Source organism: Ptiloglossa arizonensis, chromosome 4 (assembly GCF_051014685.1).
Source record: "Ptiloglossa arizonensis isolate GNS036 chromosome 4, iyPtiAriz1_principal, whole genome shotgun sequence".
Lineage (NCBI taxonomy): Eukaryota > Metazoa > Arthropoda > Insecta > Hymenoptera > Colletidae > Ptiloglossa > Ptiloglossa arizonensis.
In genome coordinates this window covers 22455788-22480512 of record NC_135051.1, presented here as the reverse complement: position 1 = coordinate 22480512, position 24725 = coordinate 22455788, and the positions used below count along the sequence as shown (strand labels likewise).

The 24725-nt window shown below is 45.0% G+C and overlaps 1 protein-coding gene across 7 annotated transcripts; it reads right to left on the bottom strand.

Annotated features, from left to right (window-relative positions):
• Nucleotides 1–1410: 1410 nt before the first annotated feature.
• Chn (zinc finger transcriptional factor charlatan) lies at nt 1411–20767 on the bottom strand. Of its 7 annotated transcripts, none has more exons than XM_076309155.1 (8): nt 20647–20767; nt 12379–12540; nt 11386–11571; nt 9099–9406; nt 7619–8190; nt 7087–7398; nt 5008–5112; nt 1411–3937 (listed from the first exon to the last, which is right to left on the bottom strand). In XM_076309155.1, exons 2-8 carry the CDS (start codon nt 12476–12478, stop codon nt 3124–3126), a joined length of 2397 nt encoding a protein of 798 aa, XP_076165270.1. In that variant the 5' UTR covers nt 12479–12540; nt 20647–20767; the 3' UTR covers nt 1411–3123. The 7 variants fall into 7 exon arrangements, with proteins under 7 accessions (XP_076165270.1, XP_076165269.1, XP_076165275.1 ...); XM_076309154.1 differs by lacking the exon at nt 20647–20767 and adding an exon at nt 19843–20523; XM_076309160.1 differs by lacking the exon at nt 20647–20767 and adding an exon at nt 19843–20518 and having other exon boundaries at nt 1411–3646.
• Between the last annotated feature and the right edge of the window lie 3958 nt (nt 20768–24725).

The window sequence follows — 24725 nt, the reverse complement described above, 5'->3', positions numbered from 1 at the left end:
CATTTACAGAGCAAGTACAATCGTAGGAATTTTGTGAAACTTATGTAGACGTTACAGAAACATTTGTACGTCATCGTTTAAAAAAATACAGTGCACTTGAAAAACACGCAACAAAAATATCCTGGGAGGGCAATTGTCCCCCCGTCGTTGCAATTTCTCTATTGAACAATGAATCTTCGTTTTTGAATGTTTTTTCCCCGGTACGTTTACGATAGAGAGCATCGTTTTAATGCCCTCGTGTCAAGGGGAGCGTTGGTACTGGAGAGCATGGAAGCCCCAAAAAGTGTTGCGACATCATTTCTCAATGCGCAATGGCGCGAGTGGTCAAAATTCTGACGTGATAAAAGTGACAGGATGAGCGGATTCATACATATATTCAAGCGAAACGAGTTACGAGCACTGTCGGTCCCGTTTTGCAAAAACACTCCCCAGCTTCTTATAATTTATGGCCTGAATTTCAAAATAGTGCATCTACATTTTTCAGCCGTGTTTTTTTTTTTGCACGTGAGATCGTCACAGGAGGGCTAAAAATAACACGGCAATGGCGTCGGTAGCGTTTCCCGGTGCACAAATGCATAGCGGGTCTCGATGCACCCGAGCTTTGATTGCCAATGTCGCGACAAGGTAACGTGAACAAAATAAACTCGAGCGCTTCCGTCTCCGCGGAGGAATTAATAATAGTCTAGTTTTCAAAATACAGAAAGAAGCATGTATTTCTTTTTTTTTTTTTTTAAGGTTTTTATACTCTTTGGAACTGTTATCCGTTTTTATACGTTTTATAAAACTTAAACTGGACCTAAGAGAGCTAGATGTCGTCTACAAAAATTGTGCACAACGTTGTTCGTTTACATGTTACCGTTACTATGTTACTTTGTTAGGTACTTATTGTTCTGCTATCGAAATTTCTTACAAAAAAAAAAAAATCAGCTGGTCTACGCGAGACTGTTTTTCAAATTAAATTTAAAGTAAACTCAATGCGTCGTTTGCTCGTGTATCGCTAATATTTTTAGACAATATTTTTATCGAGTAAAGCTCCCTATCGCAAGTCAAACGTTTGTGAGGGGGGGGGGGGGGTATCGGTGACCTTGAACGGCCAATACTGCCCGCCTCGACCTGTCCCACGATACAGAGATCCTTATACGTTGCGTTTCTTCTCGTATTAAAACGCATTGACCGAGCAGACCTGCGCTTGCATTGTTTAACCTTAAAGATTCCTAGTGAAACGCTTATAAAAGTACTCAATCGAGAAAGTAACACCAAGTTTCAAATAATAGGAGAACGAAATTAAACCTACACTCTCGTACGAAGGATAGGGCGTGTGTAAAATGAAACACCGGAAACCGCAGAGTCCCAGAGAAGCAGCGACGCGATTGCCTCTGGAAGCCTACATTCCACCGGGTTCTCGCGTCCTCTGCTCAAGTACAATAGATATAATATATTTCATATAATAACGTAAACAAGATAGTGGTTTTTGTACAAATATCCCTTATATAAAAATCATGCTTACCCGGCCCGAGCGCGTTACACATGTCGCGCGGCCCGATCTTCGTTTTCCTTTAGCTACAGACAGGGTCCATTCCAACTCCTTTCTCGACTCTTGGGCCAGGTGTCCCACTCGAGAATCGTACCCTGGACTGTCGTTACCGAGAGTAAATTAACTGGTATAGACTTAGTATTATTTATAGTACGAGATGGTATTAAAAATGTTCCAACTGGGTCTAGAAAAAGTGATCAGCCTGAGGGTCGGATTACAGAGATTCTAGAATTGTTAACACGTCTTCTGGAGGTCCTCTTTCTTGTTATTCCCTTCTCTGAATCTTCTCAAGTGGACAAAATCTCCTTTAAGCTCCATCCTAATTCCTGAGTAAATGAAACTCCTCCCTACTCTCCTGATTTGGCCATCTATGAGTTTTTTATCTTCCTTAGAACGAAGACGAAGCTCAAAGGAGACTCGACACAATTGAGATTCGAGGAGAGACGACAGAATCCCTAGACCTCAACGAGGAGACTATTTCGAGGATAGTGGCTACTGAAACCTTCGTCACTTTTTAATCAATCGATTTGAAAATTTGTTAACATTGCCTCCTACTATAAATAATACTCATCCTTGTAGCGACTTCTTACTCGCCTTGGTCTTCAAATTTACAAGTATCGACTCGACCCTTTCTACCCTCGATAGCGATCCTCGAGGCTAAAATCCTCGAGCGGACACTTAACGTTAAACGACTCCATCGCTCGGAAAACGAAAAGCAACCTTACGTAATTACAGACGGACGATGGACAAATGCACAAGACATCGATTGGATACGATCATTGGACATATCGGCATCGTTAGTTCACGGTTTTTCTTTCTTCCTTTCTTCCGTTTTTTTTTTTTTTGTAATCTTTACAAGAAAATATCGTCACGGTGCGTTTAGCTTTGTGTTCCCCGCCTCTGCTTAGAAATAAATCGTTATCGTGACCTAGGTTCGAACGAACGCGATTAAGAGCCCGCAAGGAAACGCGTGTCAAGGTACTTTCGATTAGTCATTTCTTAATACCTAATGTTTTCGCTGCTTTTTTAAACTCCTAGTTGCTTAAACTTAGCTCCTCCCATCGGTGACGTTAATTCGTTTCTGCTATCGACGACGACTACCGTCTCAATGAAATTCTTTTCTACCTATCGGTTTCATTGGCTCCTAGCTACCCCCGTTGGAAAGAAAACGGAGCCCCCTACCTGGAACCACCAAAGTGCGTCCCCCAAGAAACGAGCATCGGCTTCACATGACGTTGGTCGGACCTCGAGAGGACGAAAGCTCTCGATCGAAATACCCTGAATCCAAAACACTGCGTTCACTGACGGCGTGGACGTCGAAAGGCGACACCTCGAGGATTCGATCTCATCCGAACACCCTCATCCTCCTCAGAGAAACCCAAAAACAAAAGACACTTACGCGACATCACAAATCTCGACCGACTCTTCCTTTAAAAATTTGTCGTCCCCAGCACTCGGAAGAACGGAAAACTAACAACGCCGATCGAGGACATTTTCACGCCAGTCGAGGTCCACCCGGAACGATCATCCGCTAGCTAAGTCCCCAGAAGCCGGAAGAACCAACCCAGAGCAACGGTGCACACCGGGTGTTATCTATGGTAACTGTAGCCGGGGCTAGTGAACACGGTAGCCTTCAGCGTGATGGAGGAGACCTGCGACAACGGACGATCCTTGGACGCGCAGCTCTTCAGGAACCTCTTGCGCGTACCGTGTCTCCAGAGCTTATGAAGGGCCAGGGAAGCCTTAGTGTGATAAGGTCGACGAACCGAGCCTCTGGCTGGTGAATCGTTAGGACATAGACGACACTTGAACAGCCTGTTGCTCGATCGACGTCTGCACCTCTTCTCTAGCTCGTTGGTCCTCACGGTCTTCTTTCCAGGTCTGGACACAACGTCGTCCCGTCTCTTATCCTGACTGCTCACCTCCGGGCCTGTCAGGTCGTCCTCCTCGAATTCCTGGTTCCACGTCACCTTCCTCGGCTGGCTCTGCTTCCTCGATCGCCTCTCATTCGGCTTCCTCTGGCTGTCCACGGTCCATGGACACTGGGACGATGATCCTCCTCCTCCTTCTCCTTCACCGGCCAACGACTCGTCTGGGAGCACGGCTCGGTAGCTGCACGCAAAATCACGATTAAGTATAATAGCAGTATCGACCGTTGATCCAGCGCTGCAACCGCGACCCGCGGGCGGCACAACGACGCGAAAGTCGGGTCGCTCGGGAACGTGTCGTGCGAGCACCACGTGGTGTAGTGTCCCGGGGTCGTCGGTGACGTCGCCGTGGTCGTGGTCGTGGTCGTGGCCGTCGTCGTGATCGCGGCGTATACCGCCCCTCGACCGCCCCTCCTCTTCCAATGTCGGGTACGCCATTGTCGCTGCAGTTGCAGGGGAGTTTACCATCTCGTGGCTGCAACCACCGCGGCACTGTTCCATAAGTTACGTTCGCGTCATTTTTCTACCAATCAACGACCGTCCGTCGACGCCGTGCGACGAGACGTTTAGAAAAGAGAGAGAGAAAGAGAAAGATGGTACAGAAAGATAGATAGATAGATAGATAGATAGATAGATAGAGAGAGAGAGAGAGAGAGAGAGAGAGAGAGAGAGAGAGAGAGAGAGAGAGAACGAGAGAGAAAGAGAGAGTGAAATATAGACAGAGACAACACATTGGAGCAACAACAGTGAAAATAAAGAAGCAAGGGAGCCACGGAGAACGTGTCTGACGTGCACGTGTTTCTTTTTTTTTGTTTTATTTTTATTTTTGATTCTTCTTTTCGTCAGGACCACGCGTGCCTGGACAACACCGAAAGCAAACAAATTGGTAAGCGTGCACGCGCGCGAACGGAAAAAACGTCCAACCAAAAAATGACGCTGCAACGTAACAGAAAATTGGAGAGGTGGAGGGGGGAGAGCGGGTGGACCGGTGACGAGCGACTTCAGAGAGTAGATTTTAGTTCACTTGCCTCCAAACCGGCAAGACGAATGATCGAATTTCTGAAGGATGAAATCGTTCTCGACACTCGTCACCAGCGACTTGACACTTCGACATTACGAGATATGAATTCACCACCTTCCACTGACGGTCATTTGTTGCGCGGTGTCCTCGAAGAGATGTCTTCGAGGTCACCTATGCAGATAGGTTCTTCACTACCAGGCTAGAGTCCATTGTCAGTGGATATTGAGGTTGAAACGTCACGACCTTGGCTTTTTCTGAAGAGTCCAGGTACCAACTAGTGCAATGTAGGTCTTGGTAGATTTTTAAAACACATTGTGTCACAATTGGGGACAGTTCGATTTTGTCCATCTTCTTTGATGAAATTTAGAGACACGGGTCGCACTTGGGGTCTGGACTCCTCGTGTCTAGCTGTATACGTAAGCTAGTTTCACTGATCGAGACGCGTGCGCAAAAGTGTCAGTTGCGGCATGGACAAAATAAAAGCGAACAAGTAGCACGGGCAACAGGGACACTAGGATGCTTACCCGAGTATCGTTGTCGGTGGTATCACGGTGGTAGCAGGTGCGATGGCCGGGGCTGGTGCTGGAAAAACTGGCGGACCAGGTGGCGGCCGACCTCCTCCCGCGGGACTGTAAATTTAATAATTAATCGTTAATGTAAACGAAGCGAAAGAAAAATATGAGACCATAAACAGTGTTCTCATTGAAGAGACTCCCAAACTTGTTTACAGCGGTAGATAAAACTTTGGGGCAAGTGTATCGACACGTGTAAAGAGTCCTTTTTTTTTTATCAAATATTTCCCCAAATATTTACAGATGTAAATTAAATGTAAAAATAAGTAACATAAGAAATTAAACGATAGTCCTTGCTTTACAACAGAATATTGGATGTAGATACTCGGTAATTTTAGAGATATAACTAACTGAAGTTCAATATACAATGATTGTACAATATATATATTAATCTATTATCACGAATATAACGAATTTCACTCTTATCGAGTATCTACACTTAACGATTTACACATTGTAATGGGACACTGGCCTTCTACCACCCTGCAAAAGCGCGTTACAAGTCGTGACCTTCCCTTGTAAATACAAAGGACATATTCGATAAATGTCAAAGTAACGTTTGCATCGCAACAATATCCCCCAACCCATCGGACACCGAGTAATTCACTCTGAAAACGGATACACGTCTAACAAACTCGATGAACCAATCGGCAAAGTTTGATCCCCGATAGTCCAATCTACCTCGTCATCTGTGGCGGTAAATTTGAACGGAAATAATTCCGTTTAAACTGGGCTAACGAGAAAGAGAAACATGTTCAGTCACTGGCCGATTGCAGTTTAAATCCGACGACCGCTCGTTACACGGTGTTTGCCCGCCAACGAAAAAATAACGGTCGGGATTAGTCGTGCGATCGACTTCCAATTAAATCGTTTTAATGAATTTATCCGAGCGGACACGATTTTTGGGAGGCACGACGTCACCCGAACCGCGTCAGCTCGCCCGAATGGCCAAACCGCAGCTTGGCTAAACCAAACACACCGCGCCGACGAAATTTACAGGCGTCGCGGCGCGAAAGCCGTTCGATCCGACTTCAATTAACGACGCCGCGACGAAAAATGTTACGAGCCCAACGAATCCATAGGCAAGTTTGGTTTTCCTGTCGCTCGAACACAATTAGAGCCATCGAATGACGGTGGTCGTAGTTAGCACCGGAGCTCAATTTGTTCGAGGAGGATTTTCGACAACTTTCGGAGTACCGAGCGTTTCTAATTTCAATTCAAACGGATACGGTACGCAAAGTCGAAGAAATTGATAGAAATATACGTGCACGTTGGAACCATTCCCTTGATCGTGTAATACTTTTTGACAGAGTGCAGTAAACCCTCGTTAAAACGTCGAGTTGGATCCTCGATAAAACATGCCGAATCATTCCCACTACTGTTCATGTTCTTGGATCTGAACGATCATCAATTCTTGTAGATTTAATAAGTGTATTTATATTGATGTGAAAGCTTCGTAATAATGCAAACTAAAAACTTTAATACCTTTCATGGTATCTTTATGATTGATCACACAGAATTTGCTATGAATAAAGAACAATAGTATTAAATATTTCAAAGATTCTAGCAACAGTCAACATCTAAAAGCCAATGGACAATAGCTTCGATAGTCTCATAGAAGTATTCTTAAATTATAATTCTCATTATCAGTTAAATGTTTCTATCTCTTGTCAGTGAAGACCGAAAGAATGAATCTAGTCTAACTAGAGTAATATAATACATGTAACAATATTGTAGAAGGTACAACTAGAAGAGATACTCCTTCGAAGATTCTTCCTTGAAAATCTTCTTAAATAAAATACATAAACAGTCTTGTATCAGAATGCAAAGAAACGCAACGCAGCAATAATTAATGGAACTGTAACGATACAGTGCAAGTGACCGAATTCTACAGGATATGGCCAGTCAGGCGTTCAAATCTCCAATTAAGTCTCCAACCAAATCTCCCTAAACCTAACACTCGCATTAGAGACTAGACACCAGAGCAAGAGGAGGACTCATCATCGAAGAAACAGAAAGGTCAATCCTTACTGCAGGGGTTGCTGGTGGCGATTATTGGGCGGCGGTGCGGCCTGGGCCGTAGAGGTTGCAGGTGCGTTCGCACTGCTCACACGATGTACGTGCAGCTGATGCATCTGTAGCTGGGCCGCGTCTTCGCCGAGGAACGAGCACCTCGAACACTGTCTCCTGTTGTGCACCTTCAGCACATGCGTCGCGAGACGCTCGGCGCGTGCAGCTTTGTACTCGCAGAGGGTGCACGCAAAGGGCTTTAGATGAGTGTTGAGGTGTCGTTTCAGGCACCAGTTGTCCACACCGCTCCAGGAACAGTAGCAGCAAGTGTACCTGAAAATTGTGAACGCGTTAGTCGAGAACTGACGATGTTCGACGATCCTTGATTACCTTTTGACTCGCCTTAAAATTAATATCAGAGTAGTTTTTAAAGTGTAGATAGAATACAAGCCTTAAAATTAATATCAGAGTAGCTTTTACAGTGTAGATACGGTATAAGTCTTAAATCGAATATTAGAATAGCTTTTAAAGCGTATAGACAATATTTGCTCACCTCCGTTCCTGTGCACCTTTAGAACCACCTTTAAGATGGCTTTTGCTATTGCACCCTCCGTTTTGCACCCTCCTCCCGGTAGCGCAGTTAGTTGCTTCCGGTTGCATGATGCTAGGGGCAGGCATGGACGTCGCCTGATAAATCCCTCCTGTTGCAGGAGTGGTCCCGTTTCCAGGATTCGGCTGCAACTGGTAGCCCTTGTTGTTGTTAAATCCCGACGAGTAATTGGCGTGCTGTTGCTGTTGTTGCTGACCATTCCCGTTCGCGTTCCCGGTAGTTCCTGTGCCTGTCTCTGGTTGCATGGGCTTCGGCGCACTGGACCCAGCCGGTCTCCGTATCCTGGACAACTCGTAGCCGTGCTCGCGATGCATCCTCAGGAAGTGTTTCTTCACATGGTCCGCGCGATTGAACGGCTTGTAGCAAATGTAACAATGAAAAGGCTTCTCCTCGCGGTGGATGTTCTCGTGCCGCGTGTACAGGTCACGACGGTCAGTTCCGTATGGACAGTAAGGACAGGTGTATCGTTTCCCGCTCGCCGACACCGCGGCCGACGTCGGCATTGTTGCCGTGTTCTGCAAAATCGGGAATATCGTTAATACGAGAAGGATGAAAAAATAGATCGATCCGACGAATCGACACGAATGATATCTTAACGAATAAAGATGAAAGGAATGGTTTCGAAGAGATCATCACCGACGAGGGACATTACTACGCCTCCATGATTCCATTACAGAGTACTTTGAATAAATTACATATTATTCGCTGAGAGTTTTGAACTTGGATATGAAAAAATGTTATGGAAAGATAAAATGGTGTTTTGTCCAGATTTTGATAGCGGAGTCGAGAGGGAACCTTAACTTAGATGCAATAAATTTTCTCGACTCGAATACTCTAAACAAGGAGTAATGTCTCTCAGTCCTCATCTAACGTCATAGTCGAGTAGACTTCCCTAGTGACTGTCCTCTTTTACCTTCTGCTTCGTTTCAACTCTTCACTATTTTACAAACGGAGACTAGGGAAGGGATACGTGAAACAGAGACAGTCTTTGACCGGATGGTCTACTCGACACAATTTCGGTACGGAAGAAAAATTGTCTTCCCAAGGTCACATCAAGGGCACCTCTATTTTTAAAACGCACTTTCATTTCAGCCCCGTGGAAGTACAAAAAGCAACAACGGACCTGATCTACGCGTTTAAGGTAATTCGTTTACAGTGTCCTTGAAACAATCCAAGGTCACGCAAGAGTATACTAACGCGATCTAATTTCAAGCGAGTCTCGTAGTTTCCGTACTCTCGCAATATTGACGGGGAAAAAATATTCCATCGAACGGACAGTGACATTGAGGTGGCCTTTAAAGACCGGCGGGAAAATAAATATTCTTTCTATTTTCTAATTATTATCACCCGCGTTCAATGACTACTTCCACGTGAAATTAATTTCTGTATTATCGCCGGGTGTAAATTAATTTTCAACTCGTACCTGATGTAGATGCTGTGGTGCAGGGGAGGAGGGCAACTCCTGTAGCAGGAAGGTCGACGTGACCGGCAACAATGCGGCCGGTACGGTTTGCGTTTCCTGCGTCCGTCTGGATGGCGGCGCGACACGCTCGGCCCGCTCCCGTAACCTCTCCAGGTATGAAATAACGTCTTCGATTTTCAACTCGGTCTGCAGGTAATCTTTGCGCGGCGAGTGATGCCTGTTCCTGCTGTCGTCGACGAGGATCCTCGAGGAATGAAGTTCCATAAAGTGCTCGGCCACGTCGCGTGGCCCGCCGCCCATCACATCGCCTGTTCAACAAAGGGATTCGTCAATTATGACACGGGTCAGGTGCAATTGTCTAGTTGCAGTTCGCGAAGTTCGAACTGTTTCCTCCAAATTTTCGAAACTCGTGAATACCCACTGAATCATCCTCAAACGTTTCACTGACATCTGTCATTGGATTACAAGTATACGGAGTCGCTCGATGTACGATCTTAAACAATTCATTGAACGGTTTAGCTGCTAAATTGTTTACCAATCTGATTTCGAAGCTTGGTTCATCTTCACTTCTTCGGCAAAACATGGTATTTTTTTTAATAGAGTCTAGTAGCTTATTCAAAAAAACAATCGATTAAAGAAAATTTTGTTTGATAAAATTCATAAAAAAGGCATCATATTGAAGACGATGATTTTAAAATGGTTGTTAAGTCGATGAATCAATGAAAATAGAACTCTGCCATCTCATTGCTAATAGACACGATGACATCGTAGACGATGTTTCGCTGAGATTTATACTGGAATAATCGTTTTGCGAAGCAAGAGAATTTTGTTATAGAGGTATTGTTTAGATTATCAGAAATCATTTATCGAACAGTAAATTGCACATTGAACCTCCTACGAGTAACATAGTGCGTGTTGGTAAGCAGATAATATCTAATAATAACTGGTAAACATGGGTTGTGAGGATAAAAGCTTCCTAGAAGTTACCGAGAGGTCACGGAGAGGTCACTTAGAGGTCATCAAGTTCATCGTCTACAACGAATCGCCAAAAACAGTACATAGTAACGCTTGAAAAATTCAAGGTCACCTTGATGTCTCAACAAATATAAGAGAGCCGAGTCAAAAAAATATATTTTATCGTCCAATTACGATCGATATTTAAAACGGTCTCAATTTCTGGGTCAACATCGAGGCGACCGGTGTGTCTAAGTATTTTATTGTACTCGAATCGCTTAAATTCACCGTGACACGGAATGAAAGGCTCGCTTTAACAATGTCAACAGTCGTCAAAGGCAATAACGTACCGGCTCAAAGATATTTAGGGACGCAACAGCATGAAACGGCTCATCGCGATCAGGCATTTTCCTTTCTACGACAGTTTCTCTGTTTACAATACGAACGGAATCCTTAAGCCGTCCCAATGACACGAACAGCTGGAAATTACCCGTCGAAACGCGCCGCGCGGCACTATAAAATTGTCTTTTGTTCGGGAAGGACCCGCGCAGCTTAACGAGGCTGCGTGTCGTTATTGTTTACCTCTCCAATTCCGTGTCAATATAGCCCCCGGGGCCTTTCGTGCCTGCTGACCCGTTATTTCGACGATACGTTCGCTATTTATGCCCGTCCGCCACTACAGTCAACGTCGTTATAATAATTACTCGTGCTTCGTACGCGATTCGGGGAAAATTCGAAGCTTGGGGGGCCTCTAAAGGTTATAACTGCCCGCTTTGTTGTGAAAAGCGACACGAATTAATTCGATTCGCGTTCAAAGCACCAGGTCTATTCCTCAGTGTGTCTCGTCGACGAAACATGAGAAATTAACGGGGATATTTCAGTACATGTTGACTTTGGAATTCGACAGAATTTACATTCGAATAGAGCACACTCTGAAATACAATTTACGTCGAACGCGGAACACACCGATGGCTGATAAGAGAAAGAATTTTTGAATTCTTTCGACCTGTACACAAGTAAAATGTATTTGTATTCGACAAATTATTTTATCACTAATTGTATTTTTCTACTCGTTTGTTTTGTAATAAATATTTATGAAATATTTTTATCTTAGTTTTCTTCTGTCGTGATATGCATATTCCTTCTAATTATTATTATTGTAGAAGATTCAAACGAAACATATATATTTGAACGTAAGCTTTTCCATTACCGTGGAATAAATTCGTCGAGTAAATTTAAAATGGAACTGAGTAAAATATAAAAAAAATTTTCCTCCGTGAAATTTACGAAGCATATTGTAGCCGGTTGAAAGGAAGGAAAAAAGAATACTAACCGCATTCGTAGCATCTCCACGTGGCTTTCCCAGAATGATAAGCCGCGATACGACTTCCATCGGTCCCTTTAAGCGGCTCTTCTTCGCACGTCCAGTTTCCATCGTCGCTGCCGTCGGTTCCGTTTCCGGTGTCCTCGTCGTTCTTGTACGACACAGACGTTTCAAACTCGTTTTGCACGCTCGATGCTACGTCAGGCAAAAATAGTGAGTCGTTTTGCTCTTGGAGAAAGAAATATGATACGCTATTGAAAGGAATATTTTCTTCGAGCATATAAATTTCGATTGATTTTTGCAATTTAAATGAAAGTAGATTTCTATATTCATTTCTCTAAACTCTAATTTTTCTAACATTATTTTTACTATTAACAAAAGTATGAAATCATAGTTTGCTCAAAGCATCCTAATTTTACAGGAATATTATTTCGTAATTCACCTTATCCATTTTACATAGATATCACGGAGTTTACTACCGAAATTATAATATTATTTCGCAAAGTGGAACGTACTTTACGTCCAGTAGGTATCTTAATTCTGCAAAAATATTATCTTCTAATTTTCTTCCTGACCGTACTTATCCTCTATTTAATCACTTTCTGTGATAACAGTTACGCAAAATATTAAACACTACGCTCCAATAATGTCTACAAAAGCAGTACCATTATCCTGTAACAGCTAGATTACGTTAAAGCGTTGAGATAAATATTTTACATATTACTGTGTAAAAAACTAATTTGACTGCAACTGATAATTAATCAAACTTAAAAAATTTCTTCCACTTCCTATAAAAGTACCGGATGAGTACCTATATTTTTACATGCTACAAATATTAAAAAGAAACTAAACATCGCTCTCAAACAAATTCGAACAATTTTACTGCAACTGTTTGCCAATGTAATTCTAAAAATTTCACCCTTCTCCCACTTCCTAGAAAAAACACCAGATGGGTACCTAATACCGTGACCAATTATTAACAGAAACAAAGCATCGACTCACTTCTGTGATCAGGATCTTCCCCGTATAGTTTCCTGGTTATTTCCTTGAACATGTCTTCATAGCAGTCCAGCCTGCTAATTCCCGTGCCGCTGCCCTCCATTTTCAAAGTTCCCAACGATCACCCACTATCCTTGGAACAATGAGCCCTCCCCGCTCGTCTACCTGCGCACAAAGTTGTAGCCGTAAGTCGGGTTGCAACTAATAATCCCCGAGACTCTGCCCTCTTCCCCCACCCTCCTCTTTCCTTTTCGCAACGTTCCTCCGCCTCTGATCTTAAATTTACAGACCGCTCTTACGCCAATGTGTATTCTTTTCGCTCGCTCGAGAACCGTAACCCTTTCTGAGGGGTAATTGGAGCTGAATCGATGAAAGGGTCGACGCTAATTGGGTCATCGAACCTTAATTAAATCTTTGCCAGGCGGTACACTTCCCTTGAACCACCGCGATTCAACGTTTCTTCTCGGGTTAAACGGCTGATTTGCATAAGTGGGGAGATCGCTCCTTACTGTTATCCATCCTTATTAAACGCCGGGTACCTCTGCTCGGAGTGTGCGAAATTTTGCAATAAGAGACGCACGATTGTTTCGATTCTATCCACAGGGGGTCTACAGAGACCCGTCCACGTCCGTGAAACGGAAGAGAGAAATAGTGCGATCGAGAAAGAAAAATAATACGATTGAACAAGAAAAATAGTACGATTCGAAAAGAAAAATAATACAATTGAACAAGAAAACTATTACGATCATGACCTATATATTTCTTATAATAAAAAAATACTGTAAAATTAAGAAATAAAAAGATTCTTCGAAAATGAAGTATTTCGCTTCGGGAATAGCGATCTTAATAGTTCGGTAAATTATAATATTCCTAATAGTTTAATATCTATCGATGGTAGATAGTCTCTTCGAATAGACGAAACTTCAAGGGGATGTTCTACCCTTAGACCGTCCGCCATTGAAAGAAGAGAACGCGTACAAGATTCTTCAATATTCGAGAAATCGATACAGGTTTGTATAAACAAACACTCTGCTCCCTTTCACTATTTGGGGCACAGATACTAAACATGTGAAGCAATACAAAATAATTAAAACTAAAAAATAGATTAATTAGACATTTAATTATGAGATGGAATATTAATAATCTCACCGTGCAACTTGTATGGAGTTGTTTTAATTTTTCGTGGTGGATTGAAAAATATCCTACCATATATATATATATATATATATATATATATATATATATATATATATATATATATATCAGGATATTAAAAAGGTGGGACATTTCTTAGTCCACTATGCCGCAAAGGGTTAAAGCGAGAGTATCGTAGAATGCGCGTGGTAATCGTTATTTTACAGCCATGATTACCGAGGACGAGTTCAAACGACAATCTTGGGTATCGTGTACGCGGAAAGAGGATTGGGCATGTTCGAGCTTCATAAATCTTGATGGAGTGCATTACCGTGTAAATTCGCTGGATTTACGTCTCGGTTCTGAATAAAGTCGATCGTACCCTGATGTTAAGTGACCGACGTATCATCGGCGAATTCGATTGGCTACGCGGATATACCGAGATGTTATCAGACCATGACGCAAGGAAATGCAATGTTTTCCCCATGAGTGTTCAATTTTTTTTTTTTTTTTTTTCGAACTTTAGAACGCGTCCGTGGTACGGAAAGGTCGAAACAATGGGTAAAAAGTAATGGAACCCTTTTAAAGTTATAATACCGGAGTTCTCGACTTTTCGTTATTATTCCGGTGCTGGATCGCCGCAACAATTTTATATTTCACGTTTACGCGCCGATCTTCCACCAAAACGGAACAATCGTTTCGAGGGAAACTCCTTACAAGTTTCTCGGTACAATTCCCTCCAATCTCTCCCACTTCGTTGACTCTTCCCTCTTCGCCCCCCATTCCGTGCTTATCTTCTGTATGTGCAGCTGGAACTCGCTGAAATATCTTGCTCTCGGAAGCGACGTTCTATTTCCAAACCGATGCACCTCGAGAATCAATTCATCCTGATACCGAGCACCGAAAACAATTCGAACACCCAAAGTCCTGAGCGTGACTGGAGCGGATCGCGCGAAGCCGTGTGCTGCTGCGCGCTTTCAAAAAGCGCGCGTCATCGTGCAACCTGGTCGCGAAACACGATCGAGAACCGTGCGCGATGTCATACATAACGAACGAACGAATATCTTGTTCTACGTTACAGTTAAGTATTCCGCGACAAAGTGTCGCTGTCTCGACCTTTTCAAGCGAGCGAAGATTGCGTGCCCTTTTGAAGCTCATACGCGCGGTCCGGATCGCATTAAGCCACGCGCACACCTCGAAAAACATTTCACAATGTAACCCGATTCTGTAACGTAATCGGGTTCGCGATTACGAAGTGGTATACGTGGTTTAACGATCGCATTAAACCACGTTCGCACTTACGGAAATCGTTGATAACGTTCTCGAAGCGGAACGTTGCACGCGAGCATGAGTTTAAGCCACGTACGCACTTGTAAAAATGTTTAGTACGGAACCTAAAGGTACAACAATCGTACGACCAGTGGTCACTCGGTTTAAGATACATTAAGCCACACTCGTACTTGTAAGAAAGTTCAATAGTGCAAGTTTACCGAGTCACGTAGTTTAAAGATAGAATGATGTTACACAGAATAAGCAATGATTCGATTTGAATTACATTAAGCCACACTTGCACTAATAAAGAAATTTAATAATGCAAGTCTACCGAACAACATAATACTAAAGCCACATATGCACTTGTTAAAATGTTTAGTATCGCGACCGTACTGTTTTAAATAACACAGTGTAAAGACACAATCACGTCACGAACGAAAAGTAGTGCCTCAATTGAAGTCATAAACCCACTTGAAACAACCCCATCTAGTGAAAGCTTGTACGAAATCACCGCAAAAATAAAATCCCATTCAGAAGTGGCCTTTTGGTGTTCCTTAATCGTACTGGAGCTTTTTTTCGTTCCAAAGAAATGAAAATGTCGGACCAAAAGTTCGTCTAAGCGCGAACGGGGCTTAATGTGATTTGTATTTATAATCGTCGTTCCGTGTGCTCCGATTCAAGACAACAGCTGCTGCAATGCTACTACTTCCTAGCCCCGAGAGGCATTTCTCGCGAGTTTCAACGTATATATGCAGGTTTAACGCGCGCGCGGAAATCGCGAGGATCTTGTGCACCAATGACAGGAACTCGAAGCGACGCGAAACTCCGTATCAGAGGCGTTAACGAGGTTCTCGTCGGGGTGGCACGATGGGATTAGAATCAGGGTTGTTACAGACCGTTTAGCGGCACCGATCGACGTTACGGATCTTCAATTAGAGCCCTCGGAAATCAAGTACACCGACGCGAAGTAATTATTATGCACGCCGGGTGTGCCTGCACCGTCGAGACGATTGTTTCCCTATCGCAATACTGCGTTCGTGGAATTTCAAATTTGATTGACGAGCCTACCAACAACCGATATCTGATTGGACTATGTACAGTGTACGTGATGCGAGTACACTAGGGACGAGAAGAATCTTACTCGAACCAGATGAAAATAAAAACAACAAGTAGAGACTTATTCTTCAGGTTCGCGCGATTCTATAACTTTCAACAATTTTTTTAAACAGTATATCATGTAAATTTAAACAGTATTCTCTGCTCCGGTACAATGCACAATTTCTTCTTTGAACTTTTCGGAATATTTTAAGTATTTTGAAACCTCAATTCTTCGACCTGTAATTATGGGACCTTCTCAGAAGACTACAAAATATCATTTGAATTTTTCGAATATTTATTTTGTGTTCCTTATTTAAAATTTGTATTTAGGTAAGAATCGCCTGCAGACGCGATTATTTTTCGAACCACAGGAAGTACAAAGAAAAGTTTCCCTCGAAGGAGTAAATGTAAGAAATGGCCTTGAATTGTTTTACCAAAATCGTTCAACCAACAGTGGAGCAAGGTTTGGTATTTTCAATCGGAAGAGGTTTAATTTAAATTTATCCTCCAGACAACGGTAGACGGTTCGATGAAGTGAATTTTGTTTGCGATTCTTCGAGAGGGGTTTCGACTCGGGGGATGCGAGAAGCGATCGAGAAATGTTGGATGTTAGGAAAGCACTCGAGGCGACTCAACGTCCTTTTAAAACCGCGGTAATGAAGAAGGGACGACGAACAATTACGAACGTTCCGCGAGGATCTCGAGAAACTCGATCGAAGTTAAGGCCACTTTGTAATTCGCTCGAGCGTGAGCAGTCATGGACTCACCCCCGCGTCAACCTGAAAGGGACGGTGAAAAATCCAGGCCCGATTGTGTTACAGAGCGTTAAATATTCATGAACGGGAAATCTTTCGCCTTTGGACCGCGGTACAATTTAGATACCGACTGAAAAGAGGTATCGATTTTCACTTGGAACTTGAACAAGAGTGGTGCTTCGTTCTCGCAACGCTAGAACGTGGAATGTGTTTCCACGGAGGAGGGTGTAGCTGACCCTTGTCGAAACGAATTATGAAAATTAAACGGAAAACAACACCACGTGGACTACGAAAGTTAAAACAGATACGGAAAAATGACTCCCACTCGGAAAATATTCATTTCCTGAACGTTAAACGCGCGTAACGTGAAAACAACCCATCAACGACCCTCAGGATTGAAATTCAAGGAACGTCGACGTCAATTACTCGATTACTCGCTCGTGGTAACGATCAACGAAAGCCCCGAACGTAATTATCTAAAACACGATCACCCCACGCCAATTCCAACCCCCAGTGTGCACACGAACATTGGGGTAAATTCGATCGGAGAGATAGTACAAACCGATCGAGAATACTAGCAGTTCTGTTATTGATAATCGGTGTTGAATAACAAAATGAATGTTTTTTATCGTTTCGAAATATTGTTTAACGAACGATAACGCATTATTGAATTTTGTATCGGAAGTATTTGGATATGAAATTGATATAAGAGAATATAAATCATCCGTAAACTAACGATGCTTCGAATTGTACCGAGTTCGAAAGTATCCACGTTGTCGTATCCCGAAGCAACTACGAGGGAGGGTGGAGAAACAAGAAACCGACCGCACGGCTCACTGTATCAAGCCACAGTTGAGGATCTGTAGTTCGTCCAAGCTGCCTTAACCGAAACAAATATCCAGACAGATTTCCTCTCCCTCATACAAGCTAACCGCGAGATCAAAACTTTTAATACCGTGCACCGATTCACGAAGTACACACAGTGAGAGAGAAATGCGCCCCAAGTGCTCTAAGAATCTGACAGTGGATACTCTTCGACGACAAAGCATATATGATAGTATATCTATTATCACTTTCATTTCTCTGGAAAATCTTCATATGAAACGGTTTGGATTTACCGAAGAAACAAATTTTCAATACTCCACAAGAATTTTATTAACTCGGTTATCACCAGACTAAATTATACAACAAATTTTACACGGTGTCTCCATGAGTATACTAATCGACAAAAAAAATGTCGATTTAACACGTCACTTTCCGGAGAAAAAAATCCCAAACATTCCCCATCCTCAAAGCAGTGAAATTTCGATCGGTCCATTCTGAGATATTCTGCAATGAAAAATGCTAATTCCTGTTTCAAAGTAACGTCTAAAATCAATTCCTGATCCGAACGCTGGAACAAGGACGAAACAATCCCCCAGATCTCAGTCTATCCACCTTAATCGAAATCTGTGCGTACCGCTCGAGATCGGTTTCCCGTTCGGTAACGCGCGGCGCTCGCCGCACCGAAAGGGTTAATCATTACCAGTTTCTATCCGTTCCAGTCAATCCTAACAAAAAGCTACTCGGTTAACCAGTTGATTCGGCCCCGGTGGGCGCGCATCGAACTCGATCCCGCCTTCCCTCAACCCCCCTCCAAGCGTGAGGGCCGTTCCGATTGATTTCGATCTCGGCGACGACGTAACACGGTTTTTCGGCGGGGTGCCGTCCGGAATGAGGAAGAAGGCTGCGGCGTATTGATCGGGAGCCGAGTGCGCGCGGGTGGGACGGGTGAGGGGGGCGTTGGAGAGAGACTGGCAACCCTAGGCCGTCCGTGACACGTACCGTTCGCGACATGTATGCGCGCACGCACACCGATGCGCGCCAGGGGTGAGCGAGCACGTTCGCGTACGTGGAAGGGGTTAACACCGGAGCGACGAATAAATCAATATTCCCCTCTGCGAGCGGGCGAGCGAGCGATCGAGGACACGTCCTGCGGAGGCGACAGATGGCGGAGAGGGTGGCGGCCCTCAGGCGTCGCTCGGCTTCTGCGCCGGTTGAGCACCGCTGTCTCCGAAGAAAACTACAACGCAGCCTGGTGGGGCGGTGCGGGTGGGTGAACCGGGGAGGGGTGCGCGCAGGGCCGGTTCACGTGGACGAGAAACGACGCGATCGCGTCCGGGGCGCCATGATATCGAAACGATCGACAAAGAAAACGTCACGCGTCTAATTGCAGCTTTTCGCACAAACCGACCGAACTGAGAACCCGGGTATGTTGGGTTCCTGCCTCGAAAGCGGACAAAGTATACTTTTTCCAAGACCGAGGGTAACTCGTGCAATACTGTAAGATGGTACTGTATGTAGACAGATATTGCTTGGAATTTAGAAATTTCTAAGCTACGAGTTCGACGGAGAGTGAAATCGAGACAAATTTTGGGGAATTGGGGGTTCGAGATGACCTAAAGACGATTAGAGTATTAACGGAGAAAATTATCTTCGATTCGTACCTATGGGTACGTATACGAGATCCCGAGTAAGTTTAGAAGAAAATTGATGTCAAAGTGATAGTTGAGTAGTGTCGATTTTGCATTTTCTCTATATAGATTCTACGTACCCGGAATAATTTCAGAACTTTTTTAATTACATGGAACTGAATGAAAAGGAACTCCCCTGTAGCCTCTCATAGAGAAACTATTCGACAAAGTCTTATCCCCCGCGTTGCTGTGACGCTTCCTTCGGCCAGTATCTCGAGTTCCGGTTTGGAAAAAGTACCGCAACTCGTCGATTTTCAGCACGCGAACGCGATCGAGCGCGTACCGAATCGGAAGCTGCGTCTTGGGGCGTCGAGACCCATAGCGCCGCCCCTGGTCGCGCAGACGGCTCGAGGGAACGTGAAGAAAAAAGAGAGAGCGGGTGGGGGGGAGAGAGACAGCCGCGGAGCAGCACGGAGCGACGTTGGTAGGGAGCGGCAGGTGGGGGTAGCCGCAGCGGTGGGGGAACCGAGGAGGCGCGCGCAGTGTGCCATTCAAATTCGTCCGGAAATTATTACCGACCGACCAAGGACGGCGAGCGGGTCTCGTCGCCTGGCGTGCGCGCGCGTGTATCCGTGCGTTCACGCGCACATAGAAATACGCGTACACGCAGAGACGCGCCCCCCTCCCCCTCCCTCACACGCAGCCTCGTGGAAACGTGGTGCGTCGTTGCAACGCGAGGAGCTGTCTCTCCGTACACTTCTCTCAGAAGACGGTTGAGCTACGAGGTGTTGTTCTCTATCGGCGGCGATCGTCTCGCTTCGCCCGCCGCCGCTCTCGCGCGAAACACCGGGCGCGCTCACACGAGGCGGAAACGAAGAAGAGTCGGCAACGACGACGACGACGACGACGACACAACGACGACGTGGCACGCACACGCGGCGGCGGGCGCATATCGGAGTCGCTCGCGCACGGTGGCCACCGCGATCCACTCGTGCGCGGGCCGGCGTCGTACGCGCGTTCCTTTCCCGCGACGTCGTCTCTCTCTCTCTCGCTCGTCGCGTATCGTTCCGCGCACAACACGAACACCGTTCACGGTGGCACACTCGCGATACGTAACCCGCGTTCGTTCTCCTCGGCCGATGCACACGACACGCGCGTTCGGCGACCGTCGTCGCGTTCCCCGTCGGTGCTCGGCTCCGTGGCCGTAACGCGCACTCGCTACCGTCGTCGACGTTCCCATCGATTCGCGTATACTTTTCCACCGCGGCGCGTAGCTCGCGGACGCGAGACACCGGGCGGCGTACGAGGACACACGCGCGCCGCGAGAGGAACGAGCGAATCGGTTGACAGCGCGGCGAGCGACGATGGAAGACGAGCGAGGACGGAAAGTAAAGGAGGACGACGAAGACGGGAGAAAGAGGGACTGCCCGTGGGGGCCGTGGTAGGAAAAATCGTGTGGGCGCGCGCGAGATCGAGCGACGGATGCCCGTGGTGAGACGCCGCGCACTGTGACTGGCCCGAGAGAGAGATATACACTGATCGGGTTGGCGTGTACTCACGGTTCCAGGACGGCGACGACGACGACGACGGCCGGACCAGGCCGGGTGCCTCGACGGGGAAATTCGTTGTTCGAGAAAACGTCGGTTTGCTGGTTCGGTTGCAGGTTGTTTCCTCGACGGCAGTCGGGTGGCGAGTGGGTGGGCAGGCGGGGTGGCAGGCGGACAGAAGTGGGTGGTGCGGGTGGGTTGGGAGCAGCGGCGTGTGGGTGGTGGGAGTGGGGTGAGGGAACCCAATACCACCCTCCTCGCCCATTCAATCCTGCAGTATTAGGGGGAGCAGTCGAGCCTGTTCCCGACCCTCCCTCCCTCCCACCCCTTGGCTCCCTCCCTCCCTCCCTCTGCACACATCCAAGCGGCAGGAACGTCTACGACGACGACGAGGAGGACGTCGACGATGACGACACAAGCGCACGGTGAGCGGAGATCGGGCACAAATTTTCTTATCTCGGTGTAGAATTTCGTACAGGGAAACTTCTTGTTGTTTTTTCTTTTTTTTTCTTTTTTACTCTCCCGTTGGACCGATATTGCTATCCGTATTACCGAGCGGAATCGCGCACCTTATCTGAATCAAACATTTCGAACAATGAAACCAGACAGATAAACAAATTCTCCGATTTGTAATATTTCTTCGATAAATTTTATATATATTATTATCTGAATTATATTTCACGGTTCAACGAACGGAAGTTTTTATCTCGGTTGAGCGTGCCACGGAACGAATGTTCGGAATATATCGTTACACACAGCCGTTTTCTCTCGTCTATTATACGAATAAAATTTTGCCCATCTCCGGCTGGCGAGCGTGTCGGTGAGCGCGGCTGGTTCGTACGTGTGCGTGGGCCTGTCTTCCTTCGTCACGCACACATCGGCGCGCAGCTAAACCTCCCTGCACGTGTTCACGACGCAGCCTGGTCTGTCGAGGGGCGGATTCGGTGCCAGCCGAAGAAGAAGGGGAGGGAGGAGAATTTACGGAGGCCCTTCGAGGTCCTTGCCGAGGGAACCTTTCCACGGAAGGGTCCCCGAAACCTTTCTGGGTCTTCGCCAGAAGGCCCCCTTCCCCTGAATGTATTTTCGAACGGTTCGCTCGTTACGAACGGGGGTGACGGAAGTTGCTCGCAGGATGCGTTAGGGTTGCGAGTATTTCTGCTCTCGAACCCCTTAGAATGCTACAGGGTGTCCCCGAAATTCGTCTACTCGTCTTCTGCGTTCGCGAACGGAGGCAGTATTTTTACAGTTGGTCGTCTCGATTTAATTTTAAATCTAGAAATTAACGACCCCTCACAGCAATCTACAACGGTAACGCGATTACGCCTCCGAGAACCTGGACGCTAAGTTTATTTTCGTAACTTTTTCCTTCGATGTTCCAAACCCGGATCGAATCAATTAATCTATTTGAGGCGTGTGTACGTGGGCTAGCAGAATTCTTGACAAGAGTCTCGAAGCCTCAATCGTTTTACCAATATATTATATAATGCTTCTACGAGCTTTACATTTTTCATTCTTGATTCGATTCGGAAGTAACGGTTTCCGATGGTGCCGTTATTCGTTGAATTATATTTTTTTATCGCGGTGGGCTTTTCAATGGAAAAGAACATGCAGAAGGCCGTTTCTCGAATCGTTTTACGTACTAAACATTTATCGATTACATTCTGTAAATTTATCGATGGAAAATTAGGAAAATATCATAATATTATTGGAACGAATAACCTTGCTAATTTTTCGGTAGATTCAATGGAAACAAAATATTGTTTACGGAACGAATAACCTTGGTGTTAGTGGTTCTTTAGATTCGTCACTTTCCAAATATATTTATTCGCCATTCTTTCGACCAACATTGTACCAACGATACAAAATTAGCCAAAATCACTCGAATTGATATTAAGTGGACAAAAAGAATTGATACGTCCAATTGAGCGACTTGATATTGTACAGGATATAATTAAATGGTCTGTCCAGGAAACGAGCAGGATGATCGTAGAATCAAAGTGGCGAGAGTCGAGTTCGAAAGTGTCGGGCTGCGAGTCGGTGTAGCAGAAGTTTTTAGAGGCTCTCTATTTATAGGAAAATTCGATATCTGGGGCGAAGGGATCGATCATCGTCACAACGTGTGAAATTTGTCTCCGATTCTCTCCGTCCAACTAGGAAAGTTTCGGGTTTCGATTAGTCATTCCGCTGTTTCTTACGATGACTCACGAACCGAAAACGAAGGAACGAAGCTTCGAAGCGACCGAACCGTTCGCGAAATCGAAAAGAAGAATCGGTGAAATGCGGACGATCGTGTTCACGGATCGTGGTAATTGTTACCGAATGATTGTATTCGATCTAACGGTAAAATTGCATTGTTACCTGGTTTCACGGATGTTCGTGGAATATTTCGGGTAGAGCGAGAGCCCGTGGCGAAGGTGTTTCCATGCGTCTGGCCGAGCTGCAGGTAACTGCATTGCCAACAAGAAGGGAACGACGACGTTCTCGGCGGTCTCTTCGTCGGCATTTTCGTTTCTCTGCCTTCTAAGCTTGATCTGGACGGAACTAGGTGCCAGCAGCTCCGATTCGAAACGATCCACGCCACTTTATCATGTAAGTCGTGGTTGACTGTTCCCGACGAAACAGATCGAAGGGGGAACTCCCTAGAAACATTCCTCTTCGGTGAAAAGCAAGGGTGGATATACTCTTTAAATCGATCGTTTAATAAAGTAATATTTCGCAAAATATTACACCGATTTTTTTCTCGTAGACATTGAAAATAAATTCGCCGAATATTGGGATCACAGAATTTTTTCTTTTTGGAATTTTTGTTCAATTGAGAAAGAAATTTTACAATTTTCCACGGTCGTGATAGGCTCTTTTTTGCATTTTTTTTTAATTCAAAAAATGTCACGATCGTAGTACTTTTTTCTGAAATTATTTTCCACTTTCCACTAGTAAGCTTTTCTCTGGATTTTTTTTCAATTCACAGAGGAATTATTTCACAATATTTCTCGGTCTTAGTACCCTTCCCTGGAATCCTTTTCTAAATAAAAAAATTACTTCGTTCACAAATTTTTCACGATCGTGATACATTTTCCTGCACTTTTCAATTCCGAAAAGAAATTCCAAATTTTTCTCGATGGTAGCACTTCTCCCAGGAATACTTTTTCAATTCGGAAATAAATTGCTCCGCAATATTTTTCTACTGTTTTCGCAAGTCCACTTTTATATCTGAATTTACCAAATATTATTTTCCGACGATCTTCGCATATTTATCTTCTTCGAAACGAAGAAGTTATTTTTCGAAAACAGTATCAAATCGAGGAAGATTCGACCTGTTACGTTCTACCTGTGCGTCATTGTACCCGGACCAATGAATCGAATATTCCCTCCTGGATTGCACCCCCATTGTTCCAACTTCCACCGTTTTAACCCTATGTTAATGAGCTCGTTGGAAATTTTCATAAAGCGGACGTTCGAAGTACAAATACGGAACGGAGGAAGTTCGATGATGAACACTTGGACGAGTAAAATGGCTTATCAATATCTAGCGCGGACATTTTGCACGTATCCGCAGAGGTACACACTCCCGCTATAAATAAACAAAAGGCAAGTACGTCCTAAGGACGGTAAGGGCGGCCAGCGTTGCGTATAAGATGACGCATCGTGACGTACGGGCGTGCGTAAACGCGCAGGAAAATTATGGTACGCGACACGGGTCTTCCTCGGGACGATAAAAGGGGCACGTAGAATTGGGAGGATCGATCGAACGAACGAACGCTTTTGCGCGGCCGTGCGATAAATGCAAGGTGCGTTTAAGTAATTGAAAACATTGCGAGCTCGTTCCTCGCTGGCGAGAGTTAACGACGTTCTGCGAAAAGTAGTCGTTCCTACCTGTGTGCACGTATATGTATGTCACGATGAAACGTACACGATTCGAGACCAAAGTAGGGCGCTTCCTACGAAATTAAAGGAGATTTACTTTTTTCGAGAGAGAGAGAGAGAGAGAGAGAGAGAGAGAGAGAGAGAGAGAGAGAGAGAGAGAGAGAGAGAGAGAGAGAGAGAACTTTTAATTTCGTCCCTGATTACTCGCCGAGCGTTGTTATAAAATT